Source organism: Budorcas taxicolor, chromosome 14 (assembly GCF_023091745.1).
Source record: "Budorcas taxicolor isolate Tak-1 chromosome 14, Takin1.1, whole genome shotgun sequence".
In the NCBI taxonomy this organism is placed as follows: Eukaryota; Metazoa; Chordata; class Mammalia; order Artiodactyla; family Bovidae; genus Budorcas; species Budorcas taxicolor.
The window spans coordinates 21,918,456-21,937,654 of NC_068923.1; the positions used below are offsets into that span (position 1 = coordinate 21,918,456).

Below are 19,199 nucleotides of genomic sequence, written 5' to 3' on the forward strand. Positions count from 1 at the left end.
GTATGGACACTCAAAAGAGTTTCAAAACTTCTAAACTCATGATATGACCGATCCAGCACTAGAATGGCTTATTTAGTTACAGTCTGCAATTGCCCCTTAGGGTTTCCCAGGTGCCTCAGTGGTAAAGAATCCACAGGAGATGTGGTTTGGATCCCTGGGTCAGGAAGATCCCCTGGAGAAGGAAATGGCAACCCACTCCAGTATTCTCACCTGGGAAAACTCAAGGACAGAGGAACCTAGCCGGCTACAGTCCACAGGGCCACAAGGAGTTGGACACAACTGAGCAATTAAACAGCAACAACGTCAATTATTCCTCAAGTGGAGCATCTGGAGGATAGGAATCATATCGTATTCATACTCAGCCACTACATCATAGTGAATATGTCACGTAGCTGAACATAGCTGTATCATTTGGTTATACAGTTGGTTGTTTGGACCTGGTTCTGCTTGACAAAGTCCAACAATCCTGAGTCCAAATTCCATCATTTACCTGCTGTGACTTTGGGAAAGTGACTTAGCCTCCATGGACCTCTGTTTCCTCATCTAACAGTGGTTGTAAGGATTAGATGGGATAACACTTGTACAGTGCTTGCATTCAGCCAGGCACACACACAAGAAGACTCCAAAGAACAGAGGCTGGATTTAGAAAACCAGAGACCCCAGAGGTACGGCTGATGCTCGGTCAATGCCCTGGTCAGAACTCCTGAGTCCTCAGCCTGACCCTGTGAAATATATGTCGGAAAAAGTTAATAGTCTCTGCAGTCAGATAAAAAGAACAGAACAGATGGAAAAGAGTTGGGACGATACCACCTTGAATACTTTTCCTGGCCGACTCCTGCCAAGATGTTGTAACACTCTGGTCTGATTCCCATATTTCTGAACAAATGAATTATGTCTTAGCTTCTTTTTACCCAGCCCTTCCCTGCGCAATGGAAAGATGAAAAATGACATTTTCCAGCCTTTGGTAGGTAGGGTGAGGAGATGGGAAGAGGCGTGAGGAGATGGGAAGAGGTGTGAGAGGACGGATGGGCAAGGAGGCATTGAGCGGTGAGAGTTCAGTTCTGAAGGCCCTAAATACCCAGAGGTGGCTTTGGATCTCCTGCGGAGCCACCAACCTAGGCAAGTGTTCATGCCCCAGCCTCTGTGAGCTGGTTAAAGTCTCCTCTATGTGGCACATTACCCCTCCTCCCCTCATGGAAACCCAGAGCTTCCCCAGTGGCTCAGCGGTAAAGAATCCACCTGCAATGCAGGAGCTACAGGAGACATGGGTTTGATCCCTGGGTGGGGAAGATCCCCTGGAGAAGGGCATGGGAACCCACCCCAGTATTCTTGCCTATGGAATCCCATGGATAGAGGCGCCTTCTGGGCTGCAGTCCATGGGGTTGCAAAGAGTCGGACCCAACTGAGCAATTTAGCACACATGCATAGAAACCCACTGAGGCTATTTCATCATACAGTCCTAATGTTTTTCTTAAAACACTTCAAGATGTTAAGATAAAATAAAAGTCATAAATAGAGTGAACTCCGAACACAGGATGCTCAAGGAGGGAGCAAAGAGGATTCCACTCAGCCTGGTAACAACCAACTCCAAAAATACCTGCTCTGCAGTGACAAAATGTCTCGGGATTAGTAATCTCATGTTTAAGTGTCAAGGACCAGATTCCACCAAGGAGCCCGATCCCAGGTCTCTAGGGTTGGACATGGTTCTGGAACACATAGCCAACCTGCCATTGGTTTCATTTATTAGTTCATTAGTCAGTTTTATTTTTTCAATTTCTTAGTCAATTGTCTCTATGGCCAGTTGACTTGAGCTGGGGGAAAACCAGCCAGACAGTGCGTCTAGACAGTTTCACATCCAATAGCTCGTGGCTGTGGAAGACCCACCAGGCACAGCATGAAAAGGGGAAGAGAGAAGTTTGGAGCCGTCAGAGCTGGGTTTGTGACCTGACTCTGCCTCCTGCTGGCTCTGTGGCTTGGGTCAAATAACTTCCACTTTCTGCACCAGACTCTCTTCATCTTAAAATGGAAGAAATAATGTCCACTCCCCAGGGGCACTGAGCAATAATTGTGTAGCTGTTCAGGGCAGGTCACTTACCAGGCTTCTGGTACCATCCGAAGGGGTAGGTGTGGACCTCAGTGTCTGGGGAGCCACAGTCCATAATGCGCCAGACCCCTCCATATTCCTCGCTGCACGTCTGAAGGCCCAAGCTGTTCAGAGTTAGGCATGTCACCTCTCCTCCTGGAGCAAAAAGTAACCAGGACCAGGGAAATGATCATGACGGGAGATTCTAAGTGAATGAGAGAAACTCTGCAAACTCATCCTTCAGCAGACATGTGGGGTGAAGCGCCCTATTCCAGGGATGATCTTAGCCACTGATGAAAACCCGGCTACCTTAGTGAGTTTCTGGTCTAAAAACATGGTGGTGGGGGCAACACACACTTGTCAAGCATCCTTCATGTGCCCAGAGCTGTGCTAAGGCTCTGTACGCATCATACTGCTCATCCTCACAGGAGCCTATGAGGAGGCTAGCACTGGTATCTCTATTTACAGATGAGGAAACTGAGACTCAGAGAGACTCGGTGGCTCATCCAGGATCATTCGTCTAGCATGTGACAGAATCAAGTTTCAAATGCAGATCATCTGGAGGGATTCCAAGTTCAGCCCACCCAGCTACCTGACCCAGGTCTTGAAAAGCAAGCAGAAGACACTTCAGTGAGCCATGGCAGGAAGGCTACCTGGGTCAGGCGGAAGTGCAGTGTCCAGCTGACTGGGTACTGGACTGGCAGCCCTGTCCCACCTACCACATTTACCAGCCACCTGCCCCTTCTCAAGCCCCCACAAGGTGATGCTGTGGATTAGGTCAGACCATAGACGTGAACAGGGCTTCCCTGGTGGCTCAGCTGGTAAAGGATCCACCTGCCCGCCAACGCAGGAGATGCGAGTTCGATCCCTGGGCAGGAAGCTCCCCTGGAGAAGGAGACAGCAACCCACTCCAGTATCCTTGCCTGGGAAATCCCATGGACAGAGGAGCCTGGTGGGCTACAGACCATGGGGTCACAAAAGAGTCAGACACAACTTAGCGACTAAACAGCAACATGGATGTGAATATGTTTCTAGACTGCAAAGTGCTGGGTACTTTACGGAAGGAGTTGTTATCACCATTACCTTTTAACTGAGAAACGTTCAGAAAGCCAAAGCCGGTGCAGCACGGGTCCATGTCACACAGTCGCTCACATTCGAAAAAGCTGGCGGAAGAGGAGAAAGAGGAGGCCTGAAGGTTTGTGCTGGATGGGATCCTCGAGGTGGGGTGACTTGCTGTCATTCTGGGGGCCTGCTCTCTGTGACAACTCTTCCCTGAGTCCAGGCACACAAGCTCTGCTCCTTGTGTCTCCAGACACACCCAGCACAAGGGCCAGGCAGACCCTTGTTTTCCACCCTCCCTTTCTTCCCCACTCCCATCAGCATGGGCCAAATATCTTTTATCATCTTTGAATCTCCATTTTCGAAAGCCAATCGTAAATGCCAGCAGCAGGGCATAGTTTCATATATTAACAACACTTTGTAGATCCATAGTTCATAGATCGATGACTCTCAAATTCTAACTTCTACAGGGAGAACTTAGTTGAAATTCACATTCGTGAGCCCCCTGTAAATGCTGATTCGGGAGGTCCAGGGTAGGACCCAGGACCGCGGGTTGTAAGAAGCCCTCCTGGTGATTCTGATAGGTGAGATTCACAGACTAGCGGAGAGAAACACTAGTCACGTTCAATGACAACAACTAAGTTATAGCTAATTAAATCAATAACAAAATATATTTTTAAAATTTTCTTTTTTTTTTCAGCTGCACGGTGTAGCATGTGGGATCTTGGTTCCCCGACCAGCAATCGAATCCATGCCCCTTGCCTTGGGAGTGCAGAGTTTCAACCACTGCATCACCAGGGAGGTCCCACAGGATACATTTTTAAATAAAAAATTAGATAAAAGTCCCTATATGCCTCTGACCCTGTAAAAAGTTCTGCTTGCTCTTCGGGTTCTGAATGCAGCAGGGAGACTGCTGATCAAGTTTTTTTCAATGCTTGAAAATTTGTATTAATTGATAAAAAAAAAAAAAAAAAACCACGGGTCAAGTTCCCCTTTTGCATCAGCTGACCTTAGGTTCAGGGCTAAATGTTGTATTATTGAGTTCCAGAAAAACATCTATTTCTGCTTTATTGACTATGCCAAAGCCTTTGACTGTGTGGATCACAATAAACTGTGGAAAATTCTGAAAGAGATGGGAATACCAGACCACCTAACCTGCCTCTTGAGAAATCTGTGTGCAAGTCAGGAAGCAACAGTTAGAACTGGACATGGAACAACAGACTGGTTCCAAATAGGAAAAGGAGTACGTCAAGGCTGTATATTGTCACCCTGCTTATTTAACTTATATGCAGAGTACATCATGAGAAACCCTGGGCTGGAAGAAGCACAAGCTGCAATCAAGATTGCCGGGAGAAATATCAATAACCTCAGATATGCAGATGACACTACCCTTATGGCAGAAAGTGAAGAGGAGCTAAAAGCCTCTTGATGAAAGTGAAAGAGGAGAGTGAAAAAGTTGACTTAAAGCTCAACATTCAGAAAACGAAGATCATGGCATTTGGTCCCATCACTTCATGGGAAATAGATGGGGAAATAGTAGAAACAGTGTCAGACTTGATTTTGGGGGTCTCCAAATTCACTGCAGATGGTGACTGCAGCCATGAAATTAAAAGACACTTACTCCTTGGAAGAAAAGTTATGACCATCCTAGATAGCATATTGAAAAGCAGAGACACTTTGCCAACTAAGGTCCATCTAGTCAAGGCTATGGTTTTTCCAGTGGTCATGTATGGACGTGAGAGTTGGACTGTGAAGAAGGCTGAGCGCCAAAGAATTGATGCTTTTGAACTATGGTGTTGGAGAAGACTCTTGAGAGTCCCTTGGACTGCAAGGAGATCCAACCAGTCCATTCTGAAGGAGATCAACCCTGGGATTTCTTTGGAAGGAATGATGCGAAAGCTGAAGCTCCAGTATTTTGGACACTTCATGCGAAGAGTTGACTCATTGGAAAAGACTCTGATGCTGGGAGGGATTGGGGGCAGGAGGAGGTGGGGACGACAGAGGATGAGATGGCTGGATGGCATCATGAACTCGATGGACGTGAGTCTGAGTGAACTCCGGGAGATGGTGATGGACAGGGAGGCCTGGCGTGCTGCGATTCATGGGGTCGCAAAGAGTGGGACACGACTGAGCGACTGAACTGAACTGAGCTGACCTTAGGTTCAGGGCTAAATGTTGTGTTGATTACTAGTTGCTAAGCTTAGCCACCTTAGTCAATAAAGTGAATAATGAAAGTCCCTCAGTCGTGTCGGACTCTTTGCGACCCCATGGACTGTATGGTCCATGGAATTCTCTAGGCCAGAATACTGGAGTGGATAGCCTTTCCCTTCTCCAGGGGATCTTACCAACCCAGGGAGAGACCCCAGGTCTCCCGCATGTTGCCTTTTATTACTTTTTCACCCTTTGCTTTGTGTTTTGCAGTTTTTCATGCTTGTGTCTTTACCTGATATTATATCACCTTCTTTCTGAAAATAGAAGGGTCTTCATAATAAGTATTGTAGAGGGCAGGGATGAACGGAAGTAGCTTACCCGTTGGAAATGGATTTGTCAGACATAGGCACTTTGTTTCTAATGGAAATCCCCGTCAGCTTTTGGAATGGTAGGCGAGTGTAAAAATTCTTCACTCTGTCTTGCAGCACAACTACACAGAGGAAGAAAGACATCTTATAATTTAAGGGGAGATGCACTGTAACCAGAAAAATACTTCTGTGGGGGACAAAGCATAAAACCCATATTGAGAGCTTCTGATTAAAGGTAACATATTAAACCCATAGACTTACTCTCTGTTGTCTCCCCAGATCTCACTAAAATCACAGTAAAGGGGTTTTTATAAAGGCATATACCCACAAGGCAAAAGAGAATAGGAGATCAGACAGAGCGGCAAATTTTGGATGCTAGAAAGAATACAGAGGAGGAAAATTTGACCTCATAAACCTAAGAAGGCTGAATTCTTGACTTTTCTGTGGGAAGAAGCAACCCTATACACCTGGGCCTTCCCAGGTGGCTCACTGGTAAAGAATCTGCCTGCCAATGTAGGAGACGCAGGAGACAAGGGTTCAATCCCAGGGTCAGGAAGATCCTTGGAACAGGAAATGGCAACACTGTAGCATATTGTCTGGAAAATCCCATGGACAGAGGAGTCTGGCAAGCTGCAGTCCGTGTGTGCTAAGTTGCTTCAGTCGTGTCCGATGTTATGTGAGCCTGTGGATTGTAGCCCGCCAGGCTCCTCTGTCCACGGGAGTCTCCAGGCAAGAATACTGGAGTGGGTTGCCATTCCCTTCTTCGGGGGATCTTCCCAACGAAGGGATCGAAGCCAGGTCTTCTGCATTGCAGACAGATTCTTTACCATCCAAGCCACCAAGCAAGTCCACAGAGATGTGAGGGCTTCCCCAAAGGGCAACCCAACCGTCATCCTACAAAGAAAGCCAAGGTCAACACGCTCCCACCACATACTCAGAGCTTCCCAGTCAGCTTCTGGGCCCCTCTCTTATTACGCTGAAGTGGAAAACCAAGGGTCACCAGGTACCTGAGAAAGGCTTCCAGCAAAGAAGACAGAACAGCAAGTGGAAGATCACAGCACCATAGAAGAAGTGAAAACTGAGCAAGGTGAATCCCTCTCCCCAGAGTATCACTGATGTTCCCAGAGGGTAAAATCAACTTCTGTCTTGTTGAAGCCACAGCTGTTGGGATTGTCTCTGATAAACATCCAATGGGAATTCCAACTGCTATACACAATAACATGATTTCTAAGAGCAGTGGAGTCCAGAGCAAGCATCTTCTCTCTGGTCAATCTGATACATTTCTAAATGCCTCTGCATCTCTACAAGAAGACTGGGTAACGTTCCTTAGAAAAGGAGAAGAGCTGATCAGGATATTTCTAAAACCACAGTCAGCAGCCCACTGAAAATGCAGTTTGGGATGATCCGACCAAGCGCTCACCTTTCTTCCTGTAGAGGGCACTTGGCCTTTGGGGCAGGATCAGCCTGCAGCCCTTGGGACTGGACTCCAGGATATCGTCACACACCTGGGCCTCCGGGTAGAGGGTGCAGGTGAAGTACAAGGGTTCGCTGTCCATTACCTCTGCCAGCTGACAGAAAGAGGGCTCTCCAACACAGCCTACAGGCAAGACAGAAGTTGGGTGTTAGTTCCTGGGAGGGAGGCTGTCAGGGGAGGGTTATCCCTGTAGGATCTTCCGGGAGGAAATGCTCTGTGGGGATTTCCTCCCAGGAAGGGCTGAGGCCCAAGTCAGTAGAGGCTGTCCAGTCTGGAAGGCTCAAGAAAAATACCAGTGTTCTGCCAGCTGGAAAACAGGGAGTCCAGGTGGCTCTGAACAAAGGCAGAGCCAGGAGGGTCAGGGGTCAGCTGTAAACTCAGCAATATGGGAGGAGAGAGGGTGAAATTCCATTGAGTCTGCCCGGGACCATCTCAGAGGCAGTCAGGGTCTCAGACTACAGACCATAGGATGTAAAACTTGGTGACGCTGTGAACAGTCTCCCCTGCCCCACTCTCATGTCCAACTTTGCTCCGGTACATGTGAGCTCCTTGAGAGGGAGGGCTATGACTGATTCACTTTTTATTTTCTCATCCCCAAGGTCAAACACAGAGCCTAGAACACAGCACATACTCAACACAGGACACACCTATGGGTAGAGAATAGATGGATGGATGGATGGATGGATTGTTGCATAGATGGATAAATGGATGGATAGATGAATGGATGGATGGATTGTTGGATAGATGGATGGATGGATGGATAGATTGTTGGATAGATGGATAAATGGATGGATGGATAGGTGGATGGATGGATGGATGGATGGATGGATGGATGGATAGATTGTTGGACAGATGGATAAATGGATGGATGGATAGATGGATGGATGGATGGATTGTTGGATGGATTGTTGGATAGATATAGGTGGATGGATGGATGGATGGTTGGATAGATAGATGCATGGATGGATTAATAGATGGATGGGTGGATGGATTAATAGATGAACAGCTAGATGGATGGATGGACTGTTGGATAAATGGATGGATGGACTGTTGGATAGATGGATGGATGGATGGATTGTTGGATGATTGGATGATAGGTTCTGGGAGAAGAGCAGATACTGACTGCACAATTAGCTTCTGAAGATGTGGTTATGTTCTGTCTTCTGTATCACTCATGACAGTAATACTGAAGTGATCTCTGAGTTTGATCTTGTCTGTGTCTCAAGAGTTGTTAAACTAGGCCTTTGTTGCCTGACCACAGGATGGAGAAGAAGGCGGATGAGGGCTAAGATACTCACGAGAAAGGCACCACAGGTTTGCCTGCTGAAGTGAAAATAAGTGTTTGAAAAGCCAGTGTTGCTGGCTGGGCAGGGATAGGTTTTGATCGACGATGACCTGGATAAGGTCCACAGGGGAGAAAAGACCTGTTGTCAAATCTGAAAAAGAAAGGGCGAGTCAACTTCCTTTGGCTTTATCTCATGGCAAATCTGTCTGTCTGTCTGTCTCTCTCTCTCTGACTCTTTCTCTCTCACATATGCATGTGCATGTGTGCACACACACACACACACACTTGCAGGCTCAATGACCCCAGAGCCAGTTTGGAATCAATATGGCTGGGAGTCTGGTAAGCCAAGAAAATTTCAGAAGGTGCCAGAAAGTCCTAAAAATTATGGAGTTGCAAAATCTCAGAATCTTTGTTGGGGAGTAAACTTGGGAGCCATCTGGCCCAACTTTTCACTAAGGCAAGACTCTTGCTCATGATATTTCTGGCCGATCTCCCTGCAGACTCATGTGACTTGTCTGTCCTGACCGCAGCAGCCCACCCCACAGTTAGGAAGTCGAGGAGTCAAATCCGCCTCTTTGTAAATGCGAACAACTGATATGTCCTCTGTCTTCCCAAGCCATGTAGAATTTCTATCTCCGTCCCAAATGGCAGCCTTCACCTGTGAAGACAGCTCTCAGCTCTGCTCAGCCCCAGACTTGAAAGTTCCAGCTTACCCATCATGGGTCCATTCACAGATCAGACCCTTGGCATCACCATCTTGTCTCCACAGCCAGACCCCCAAGTATATCAAGAAGTTTGGGGTGGGTACCTGTTTCTGATGGAGATGCTGGCCTTGGTTCCATGCCTCTTCTGCATCCCATAGACTCAGGTCGAGACCCCATGTCAGAATCTAGGAGAGAAAAAGAGATTATTGTTCTAATATTCAGAAGGAAAGGGGAGGTATTCTTCTAGTCAACAAATGATAATGACAATGTGAGAAATCGTCATGGTCCACAGCCAGGGCCCCCAGTAAGATCTGAAAAACTCCAGTGGCATAGTTTTGCATTCTTTGGCTTTTTATGGAACATCAACAAACTTTTCCATAAGGGAACTATTATTGTCCTTGATGCTGAAATTATCAACATTTGCAAAATCCTCCAGAGTTAAGAGTATGTTCATAAACATCGGTCTTCCCAAGATTCCATGATAAGGAGTAAGATTTCCATTTTACTCTTGAGGAAACTGAGACTCAGGGACTTGAAATAACTTATTCCAGAACAGGCAGGTGGAGAGTAAATGAAATGGGATTCAAAAGAGTTAAATAAACTCCCAAGTCAGTAACAGGTCTTCCATGATGGGGCGACTGGGTTTGGGGTGGGCCTTGGGAGGCTTCTGTTTAGTGGGGCAAATGTCCTGGGGAGAAGCAAGTCCTTAAATTTCCACCAGCTAGCAAGCTATTTAAAAGAATTTTATTTTTTATTTTTTTAATTGAAGTATAGTTATATACAATACTATAAAAGTTGTTCATGCTCAATCACTCCGTCATGCCCAACTCTTTGTGACCCCATGAACTGTAGCCCACAAGGCTCCTCTGTCCATTGAATTCTCCAGCAAGAATACTGGAGTGGGCTGTCATTTCCTTCTCCAGGGGGTCTTCCCAACCCAGGGATCAAATCCCTGTCTCCTGCATTGGCAGATGGATGCTTTACTGGTTTGTTTGTCCTCCTTTGAGTTTGTGAACATTGACCAAGCGCCTACTCAGAGCCAGGGCCTGTGAAAGGCATGTGGGGTGAGTCTAACATGATGAGAGAGATGGCCGAGCCCCCAGGAGGGAGACACCTGGGCCTGAGTCCCCCAGGAGAAAGGCCTCCTGTAGGGTGTGGTGTCCTCAGAGCCCCCATCCTACACCTTGTGGTCAATGAATTCGATCTCACAGGACCCAGTGCTTACTTCATCCCTCCTTGGCTTTTCACTTTCCATTTTTGTTTTACACTTTGGTGTCTGATGAGAACTGAGGCCCTTCTCTCCACACAGGGTACTCACTTGGACAGTAAATCTCTACATTTTCTTTCTGGGGAGCAGAGTGCCCCATGAATGAGAAGTAGGGCCACACGGCCTCCTGTGATGGGTGTCCTGCTCACCACCCTCCCCACCACAGAGCTCACCTTTCCAGAGATAAATCTGCTGGAAGCTGGTCAAGGTGTCCTGGGTTCCTTCCAGGGGGGTCAGACCTGCAAAGAAGATGTTTATTTGTATGAGCTTGAGTGTGCTTGCTCCTACCAGGGACTCACCATGACCGCAACTGGCTCACCGCCCTGACGCTGAGGCCCCTCCTGAGCCTGACACTCTGTTTCCTATGCAAGGTGCATCCCAAAGTCTTCTTGGAGCTCTCTTCCAGCGGCTAGTACAAAATAAAAGCTGACCAGAGTATAGCTGTTAGCATAACTGATGCCATCTTGGGCCCATGCAGTTCCTCCTATTCTTCCATTGAAGCCTAGGACTGTCCAGGGTGGTAAATCACTTCTCTGTCATCAAGGGCTTTGTAGTTAATACATATCGTTTAACAACTGTTGGGCTTTCCAGGTGGCTCTGGTGGCAGAATCTGCATGGCAATGTAGGAGACGCAGGTTTGATTTCTAGGTCAGAAAGATCCCCTAGAGGAGGAAAACGGCAATCCACTCTAATATTCTTGCCTGAAAAATCCTGTAGACAAGAGGGGCCTGGAGGACTATACAGTTCATGGGGTTGCAAAGAGCTGGACATGACTGAGCAGCTGCACACACACACACAATTGTTAGGTCCAGGTGGCCTCTGTGCTCTGGTAGCCTCCAAACAATGACGAAGACCTTGGCTGATGTATTCCCAGCACCCATGAGACTAGCTACCATTCACAAATCTTGACTTAGGAATGCATGCCTCGTTCCTAAGCACATACCTCTATTTGCTTTTGTTGTTCGGTCAGTCTCTTAGTCATGTCTGACTCTTTGCAACCCTATGGACTACAGCCCACCCAGGCTCCTCTGTCCATGGGATTCCCACAGCAAGCATATTGGAGTGGGCTGCCAATTCCTCATCCAGGGGATCTTCCTGGGCCAGGAATTGAACCCGAGTCTCCTGCACAGGCAGGCAGATTCTTTACCACTGAGCCACCAAGGATATACTCCTATGTGTGTGTGTGTGCACGCAGTCCAACTCTTTGGGACCCTAGATTAATTATAAATCATCCCAGGGGCTCCTCAACAGTGCAGAGTGTAGCTACTAATGGTTCTAGATCACTGGTCTTGGATCCCCATCCAACCCTCTGAGTAAGTTACCCTGTAATAAATTGACCCATTGATTATTTGGAGCTGCCTGCCTCATTTCCCACTGTCAAGATACCTTCTCAGTTCAGTGGGCACTTTTCCTTCCCTCTGTCCTCACCAGACCCCACGTGTCTTTCTTAGGGCACCAAAGGGACTACAAGGGGAAGGGCCATGGTGCTGTGACACGTAGCATCACTTAAGGAACTGTGGATTGGTTCAAAGAGACCAGAACTTAAAGACGAGTCAACAGTTGTATTCATTTCCCATTTCACTTCAGTCCTCTGAGACTCTCACCTCATTGGCAACCGAGGATAGTATTTGTGAGGCTGGGAATTTCTATCTTCAGTCTCATGCTTGACCATAATTTTCCAGCTCCTTAAATATACTTCCAGAGGCTGATAATTGAGCCTTATTTTTCTTTTTCTCACCAACACCTAGCATAACCCCTGGTATAGAACCAGTGTTCAGCACATTCACGAATGCAAAGAGGAATGAATAAGGAAAACAAAGCAGTCAGTTGGTTTTCAGAGCCCACCAAGTAAACACAGAGCCTCACTGCACAAGCACAAGAAGGCTGACCATGGGACTACTTTTTCTACCGCAAACTTCTGATCCTGCAATCCATTCCTCAAAGCCTCTCCAGTTCTATATTGTTGATGGTGAGAAGGTACAGAGAACAGAAGCAAACACGATTCCTCCTTTTCCTGGCTAATGGTTTACATTGCCCAGACATCATTCCATGCCTTCCACAAGAACAGTTAAAACTTCCCCATTACATAAACAGGCCTGCAGACTCTGATGCATGTAATCTGCTCTCTCTGTAATCAAGGCTGCAGGAATACACACACATTTAGAATGGTGGAAGTTTGGCATGGAGCCTGATTCTTGAGGGTTAGTGGGTGTTATGTGATCTTAATTGACTTCAAGACACTTCTGCAGAGACCCTGTGCTGCATCTGAGGTGTTTAGCTTGACTCTAAACACCTGGAAGTGTTGTTGTTCAGTTGCTGAGTCAAGTCCAACTCTTTGCGATCCCATGGACGGCAGCACGTCAGGCTTCCCTGTTTTTCACTATCTCCTGGAGTTTGCTCAGACTCATGTCCATTGAGTCAGTGATGCCATCCAGCCATTTCATCCTCTGTCACTTCCTTCCCCTCCTGCTGTCAATCTTTCCCAGCATCAAGGCCTTTTCCAATGAGTTAGCTCTTCGTATCAGGTGGCCAAAGCATTGGAGCTTCAGCTTCAGTCCTTCTAATGAATATTCAGGGTTGATTTTCTTTAGGATTGACTGAACTGGGGGTGGGCAGGATCCTAAATTGGAAAGCCCAGGTTTCAGAGTCTACCTTTTCCTGGGCATTTTCTCTTCCCTGTATTATTCTCCCCCCATGTCTCTACTTCTATTCCTTGTCCTTCCTACATAAACTACACTCCTGAACCCTCTTCTCAGGCTCTGCTTGGTGCTAATGATGGCTACTGTAAAGAACTAATAGAGCCATCCCGTGTGTAGGTATCCACCATACATCCACTCCAGAGTCATCCAGTGATAACAGGGGCATGTGAGTTCCTCTCTCTCAGCCCCCAGCATCCCAAGAAAATGATAATCATTTATACAAGACAGAATCCCATGAAGAGAATGCCAGCCAGTGAGCTGAGCCTCACCATGAACCAACAATATGAAGCTTTGGGATTATAGAACAAACCCAGGAGTACTTCTACCAAGGTCTATTTTTCCCATCAAAATTTTAATCCATGTGGGCATTAAAGAATGTTTAATCTACTTTTTTTATATTCATTTGCACTACAAGATATTGTCAGAAATGAGAGCTTAGAGATTACTAAGCCATTTTTCTTAGAAACAAGATCAGTCTAGCCAACACCAAATAGTTGAAAACGTCCAGAGATGTCCATTGGGAATTTAGGAGAGGCAGACTCTGAGTGGATTCCTCTATCAAGGCACATGTCAACCCAGGCACAAAGGTTAAAGCTGGTGACGGGAAAGAGAAACCTCACAGCCAGAGAAAAGTGCCGATAAGACGGCTTCCAGGGATTTGCGGGGTTGTCTGTTTGGAGATGTGTTTGTTCGTTCTGGGTAATATCAGTCTACCCTAAACTCCTCTGGAGCCAGAAAGGGTTGGTTGGCTTAACAGAAGAGGAGACATGTCCCTCAGCTCTCTCCCAAATGAGACTACTCACCAAATTCTCCTTCCTCTGTTTTGCTACCTTTTACATCATCCAAGTAGGTGGGGGGTCTGGGAAACGATTCCTGAAAATTTACTTTGGAAGTCTACAGTGATTCCTCACTTGGAAATGCCATACCTATTGTGTATTGATGTCTGGATGAAAATTCCATTTTAATACCCTGTTTCATACATACATAAAATTGTGCTATGGTGGTGTGCTTATAGTTGTGCTTACAGTTGCTAAGTTGTGTCCAACTCTTGCAACCCCATGGACTGTAGCCCTCCAGGCTCCTCTGTCCATGGGATTTCCCAGGCAAGAATACTGAGTGGGTTGCCATTTCCTTCTCCAGGGGATCTTCCCAACCCAGGGATCGAACCTGAGTCTCCTGCACTGGCAAGCAGTCTCCTGCATTGCAAGCAAACTCTTCACTGAGCCACCAGGGAAGCCCAAAATTGTGCTACAGAACATTAAAAAAAAAAAAAAGAGTAAAGACATGCTAAGGGGGATTCTGTGTCCAGGGATCTGTCATCAGTCCCTAAGACAGGCAAATAGGAAGCCCACTACACTTTAATAATGCCCCTATCAGTCACCCCAACTAGCCTGTGAGCCCCTTAAGAGCAGAAACCACTCTCCCCATCTCAGTGATCCAACTGCCTGGCTGGGCTCCTCACAGCCAGCTGCTTCTCAGGACGAGAGGCAGATGGGTGAGCTCAGCAACTCCCCTCCCCACGCTGTCCTGCACCCCCCACTCAGCATGGCAGCGCAGGCTCGACCCTCCGCCTCTCCTGCACCTTTTGTTCCCTTTCCCCCACAGTCCTTCAGAATCTTGAAGGAGAGCCTGCTGGTAGCTGACAGTCATCACCCTGCAGGCACCCAGTGGCTGCAGGACAGCAGCCCCAGAGAGACGGCCAGGCAGCAAAAGTTTCAGTTACCAGGCTCCTTAGCTTGCTGCTGTCATAGGAAGATCCCGCTGAGGCACTTCCTGCTTCCAGCCAAGGAGATGCAGGGCCATCTCAGCAGACAGTGAGTGCTGCCCCTGACGACTCTGATCCCCGAAGCTGGAATTGAAGCCCTAGCCACGGCGGTTAATGCAAAGATAGCTTCTTGAAATGTGACACGTCACAGCTCTGAACCTCACTCCCATGAGCAAAAGTGTGATACAACCTCACGCTTCTGCCTCAGATGGCCTCGGTCTCACCAGGCTGTCAAACACGGATCAACTGAGCTGATGGAAAATGCTTTGTAAAATGCAACACGGATACTGACGTGCTTACTATTTGAATTTAGGGTGTTCCATTCACTAACACTTTCTAAGTAAATACTCATTCTCCACAAACCAGATCACCTGCCAAAGCAGGTCCTCAGCGTACCTGTGAGCTGACCGATGAGAGTGGACCTCCGAACCAGACGTCCCATGGAGCGCCTCTGTTGGACGTGCAGGTGAGGGACCAGGGACTTGGGGTTCAGAAAACCACACCTTAAACTTCAGCCTGTAGTACATGTTAGTAATCCTCCGTCGATGGGATTTTCCCAGCAAGAATACTGGAGTGCATAACCATTTCTTCCTCCAGGAGATCCTCCCGACCCAGAGACCAAACCCCATTTTCCTGCGTCTGCGGCATTGGTAGGAGGATTCTTTACCACTGAGCCACCTGGGAAGACCTGCTTCATTGTGTAAAATATTAAAAAGCACACCCCTATTTTGCAGATGAAAACCCTGAGGTTTGGGGGGTGTTAGGTGATTTGAACAAGGTTATGGAACTGATCGGGGAGGAGGAAGCAGGATTCAGCTGCAATGTTTTCAGTGCAAACCACAGCTCCAGCATCTCCAGTATCTACCCAGTGCCCATCTGGGCAGTACTCCGAGGGCTTCACATGCATTCTTCCTAGGATGCTCCCAACCTCCCCAAGCATCAGAAATCACCACAAAACTCATTTTATAATTAGAAAAACCAAGACACAGAGAGATCATACAATGAGTAACCATTCACATTGGGATTTGCCTCCCAAGGTCTGATTCCAGAGTCTGTATTTTAACGAGCATCTAGCCATTTGCTAAATGGAAGGAAGAGGCTGACCCTCAACCACCCCTGGGATGGATAGAGTCCCTCTTTATTGCCCCTACCCCCTCTCACATTCTCCCAATCCAGTCTACACTGTCTCCATCAGCTGTTCAGATAGCTGGAATTCTCACTCTTCTTTCCTTTCATCAATATCTGCCATTAGGAAAGAATTTTCAGCTATTCGCACTTTAGTAAGAACTTTGATCCCTATGTTTATTTTCTCAGGGGTTAATTGTTCTTGAGTCTGAATTCCTATTGTTCTTGAGGCTAAATTCCTATTGTGTAAAGGTAGGATCTGTGCCCTACGGTTCCCAACTGGAGGTGACCTCCAAATCACTCTGTGTACAAAGCAACCATCAATCTGGAACATCACGAATATGACTGAGGCTGCCTGAAATTCCCAGCAAAGAGTTCCCTTCATAAAGCTCCGCCTGGACCCCAGGATATACATATACACCCAGGGGCCTGGAAAAAAACTTCAAAAGTAATCACTCCGTCTCAGGGAGGCCAGATGAGGGCACAGTCTTCACTTCTTGGGCTGGACCAAGCACACGCTCTGTGTTAAGCAATTCACTCCCGATTTATTACCCACGAATAGATCATATGTCTTTCTTCAAATGCTCGTTTTCACCCTGGGCTACCGCTCAGAATAACGGATCCCATATGTTTACGTTCCATCATAGAAAAAACTATTTGATTTTATTTACTGCAAAAGAAATGAATCCTCATGGAATTCCACCAAATTCTGTAATATTTTTTTTCCAGGCTTTGGTAAATAGGCATTCCACAGGTCCGATGTGCAGTCTCTATTCCAGGTCTTATGTTCCATAGAGTGAATCCAGAAGTCAATAAGACACAGATCTTATTATATACTGTATAATAAGTCTAGTTCTTAAAATGTAACCAAAAAATGACAGATTTTTTAATGATATCATATAATATCAATACTGCATCAAATACACTACTAAGTTCTACAGGGTATCATCTGAAAGTACCAATATAAGGAAGCAGTTAAGAGAGTCACTTTGTAGGCCTTTGGAGGCAGAATGCCTGGTTTCAGGTCCCAACCCTTCTACTTACAAGCTCTGAGACCTTGGGAAGCCCTCACTTGTTTGCCTCAGTGTCTACAGCTGTAAAATGGGAACAATGGTAACACTAGTGCCTCGCTCAAAGCACCATGTTGAGGATCCATGAGTTAGAACAGGTTGAGACCTTGGAGCAGGGCCTGGCTCTTAGTAAGCATGATGGAAGACATTTCTATGACTACTATTATTGTCTACCCTCTCCTTTCATCTTCACAGCAACTCAGTGAGCAAGGAGCTATCACTACCCCATTAGCAATCAGGCCTGCAGATATTTACTGGCTTGCTCAAGGCCAAACAGCTGGTGTCCAAAGCTGTAATTCAACACCACAGGGCACACTCTCAGCTGGGCCAGGGAGGGCAGCTTCCAGACAAAAGCTGTTTCAGTGCATTGCCCACTGCCCTGCACTTCCTAAAAGACCAGCGCACGAAGCACACTTGAAGCTCCACAGAGGAGGAAGGAATACGTTCTGTGGGTAGTCAGGGAGGGCTCTTGGAGGAGGTGACCTTGAGCTCACTGCCATTAGAGCCCCAAGAGCTACAGCACACTGAGAAGCAGAGCATGGAAACTTCTCCCTGCTCCGCAGAAAGCAGGACTCGGTCTCTGCCAGCCCTTAGAGGACCACTCCCAGGGGATCTCACGGCTCTTTTGACAGGTCAGCTTCCTCCCTCCTCTTTCTGGCTGACACCAGCGTGTGCTTTCGCACCTCACCACTCAGAGAGTGGACTGGAACCATGGGGTCCAGTTCTGACATTCAAAGGCTGGCAGATAAATACAGCAGAGAGGAGATAAGATGGAACAGGCTGCCCTCGACCTCACACTGGATCCGAAGAGGTGAGTGAGCAACTGGGCCCTGTAAACTCGATCTCTCAAGGTCAGAAGAGAACTTCCAGGTCACCTACTCAGAGCTTCTCAGACTTAGCAGACATGGCATCATCTGACAGCCTGTTAGAGAGGATCCCTGGGGGTTTGAAGACGCCTGAGAATGCATATCTCTCCTGATCCCCCAGTGATGCTGAGCCTGCTGGTCCTGACCACACTGAGGTGCATTGGTGTGGTCCGTCCTGACTCAGGACAGAGCGGTCTCAGCCCCTCCCAGGTAGACATCTACAGGTGGAGGCCCCCCAGGGCCAGGGGAGGCAGACAGAGCTGACTGCCCGCTGGGGCTGCAGGTGCTAACGCTCCTCCCTGTAAAATGAGAAGTGGGGCATATGATCTCAGGGTGACCTTTAGATGCAACACTTAAGGAAAAGGTTGGAAGAGCTTCTCAAAGACGGAAGAGCTTCTCAAAGACAGGAGACTAAGGAGCCAGATCAAGGGTTATTTCCATCAGTTGAGCCCAGGTCAGGGGCCCCGCAGTTCCTTGTGCCCCTCTAACAAGGGTGAGAGGTGTGGCGGTTACCGCCTGGAATTCCTTAACTGTCAGAGGGGGAAATCTGCCCAGGGGGGCACTCATGTGGGAAACAGATTTCATTTGGGGCTCCAGTTCTTCCAGTTCCAGTTGGCCCTCTTGGATCCACACATTTTACGCAGGACTCTGCAGTTGCTCCCGGTAAAGAATGGAGTGTTTCCCCAGCCCTGACTTTAGGTCAGGACAGCGCAATGAGATCTTGGTGACAGTGTCAGACCCAAGTCTCAACCTTCAGTGGACCGGCTTGTTTGCCCTGTTCGCTCCCTCTCCTGGGACTTCCCAGGTGGCACTAGTGGTAAAGAACCCGTCTGCCAGTGCAGGAGACACAGGAGATGTGAGTTGGATCCCTGGGTTGGGAAGATCCCCTGGAGGAGGGCAACCCACTCCAGGATTCTTGCCTGGAGCATCCCATGGACAGAGGAGCCTGGCGGGCTACATACAGTCTATTCACAAAGAGTCGGACACGACTGAAGCCACTTAGCACACACACACGCTCTCACTTCTGCCCACAGGAGAACACGCTCATCTAGAAGGCGAGGCACTGAAGCACGGCCAGGCCACTGCTGTCAAGTCCAAACGATATCATCCGACTGCCAAGCGACCCCAGGACGTGAGCAAGCCTGGCCAAGGTCAGCGCAGCCGTCCCAAGGAGCCTGCCTACCCTGAGCCAACCTGAGGCCCTAGAGCTGCACCACGGTGCTCACAGAGCACCGCTGAGATGCTCTCTGGTTGTTTTTTACGCAGCATTTTGGTACAAATTC

At 47.7% G+C, this 19,199-nt stretch overlaps 1 protein-coding gene across 1 annotated transcript in view; it reads right to left on the minus strand.

Moving 5' to 3' along the window:
* TG (thyroglobulin) overlaps positions 1-19,199 on the minus strand; it is a 231,434-nt gene that overhangs the window by 146,553 nt on the left and 65,682 nt on the right. The window contains exons 28-34 of the mRNA XM_052651771.1: positions 10,565-10,630; positions 9,229-9,309; positions 8,434-8,571; positions 7,082-7,258; positions 5,672-5,783; positions 3,167-3,246; positions 2,096-2,239 (exon numbers count right to left, since the gene is read on the minus strand). Coding sequence (XP_052507731.1) covers positions 2,096-2,239; positions 3,167-3,246; positions 5,672-5,783; positions 7,082-7,258; positions 8,434-8,571; positions 9,229-9,309; positions 10,565-10,630 — 798 coding nt within the window. The remainder of the gene's footprint in view (positions 1-2,095; positions 2,240-3,166; positions 3,247-5,671; positions 5,784-7,081; positions 7,259-8,433; positions 8,572-9,228; positions 9,310-10,564; positions 10,631-19,199) is intronic.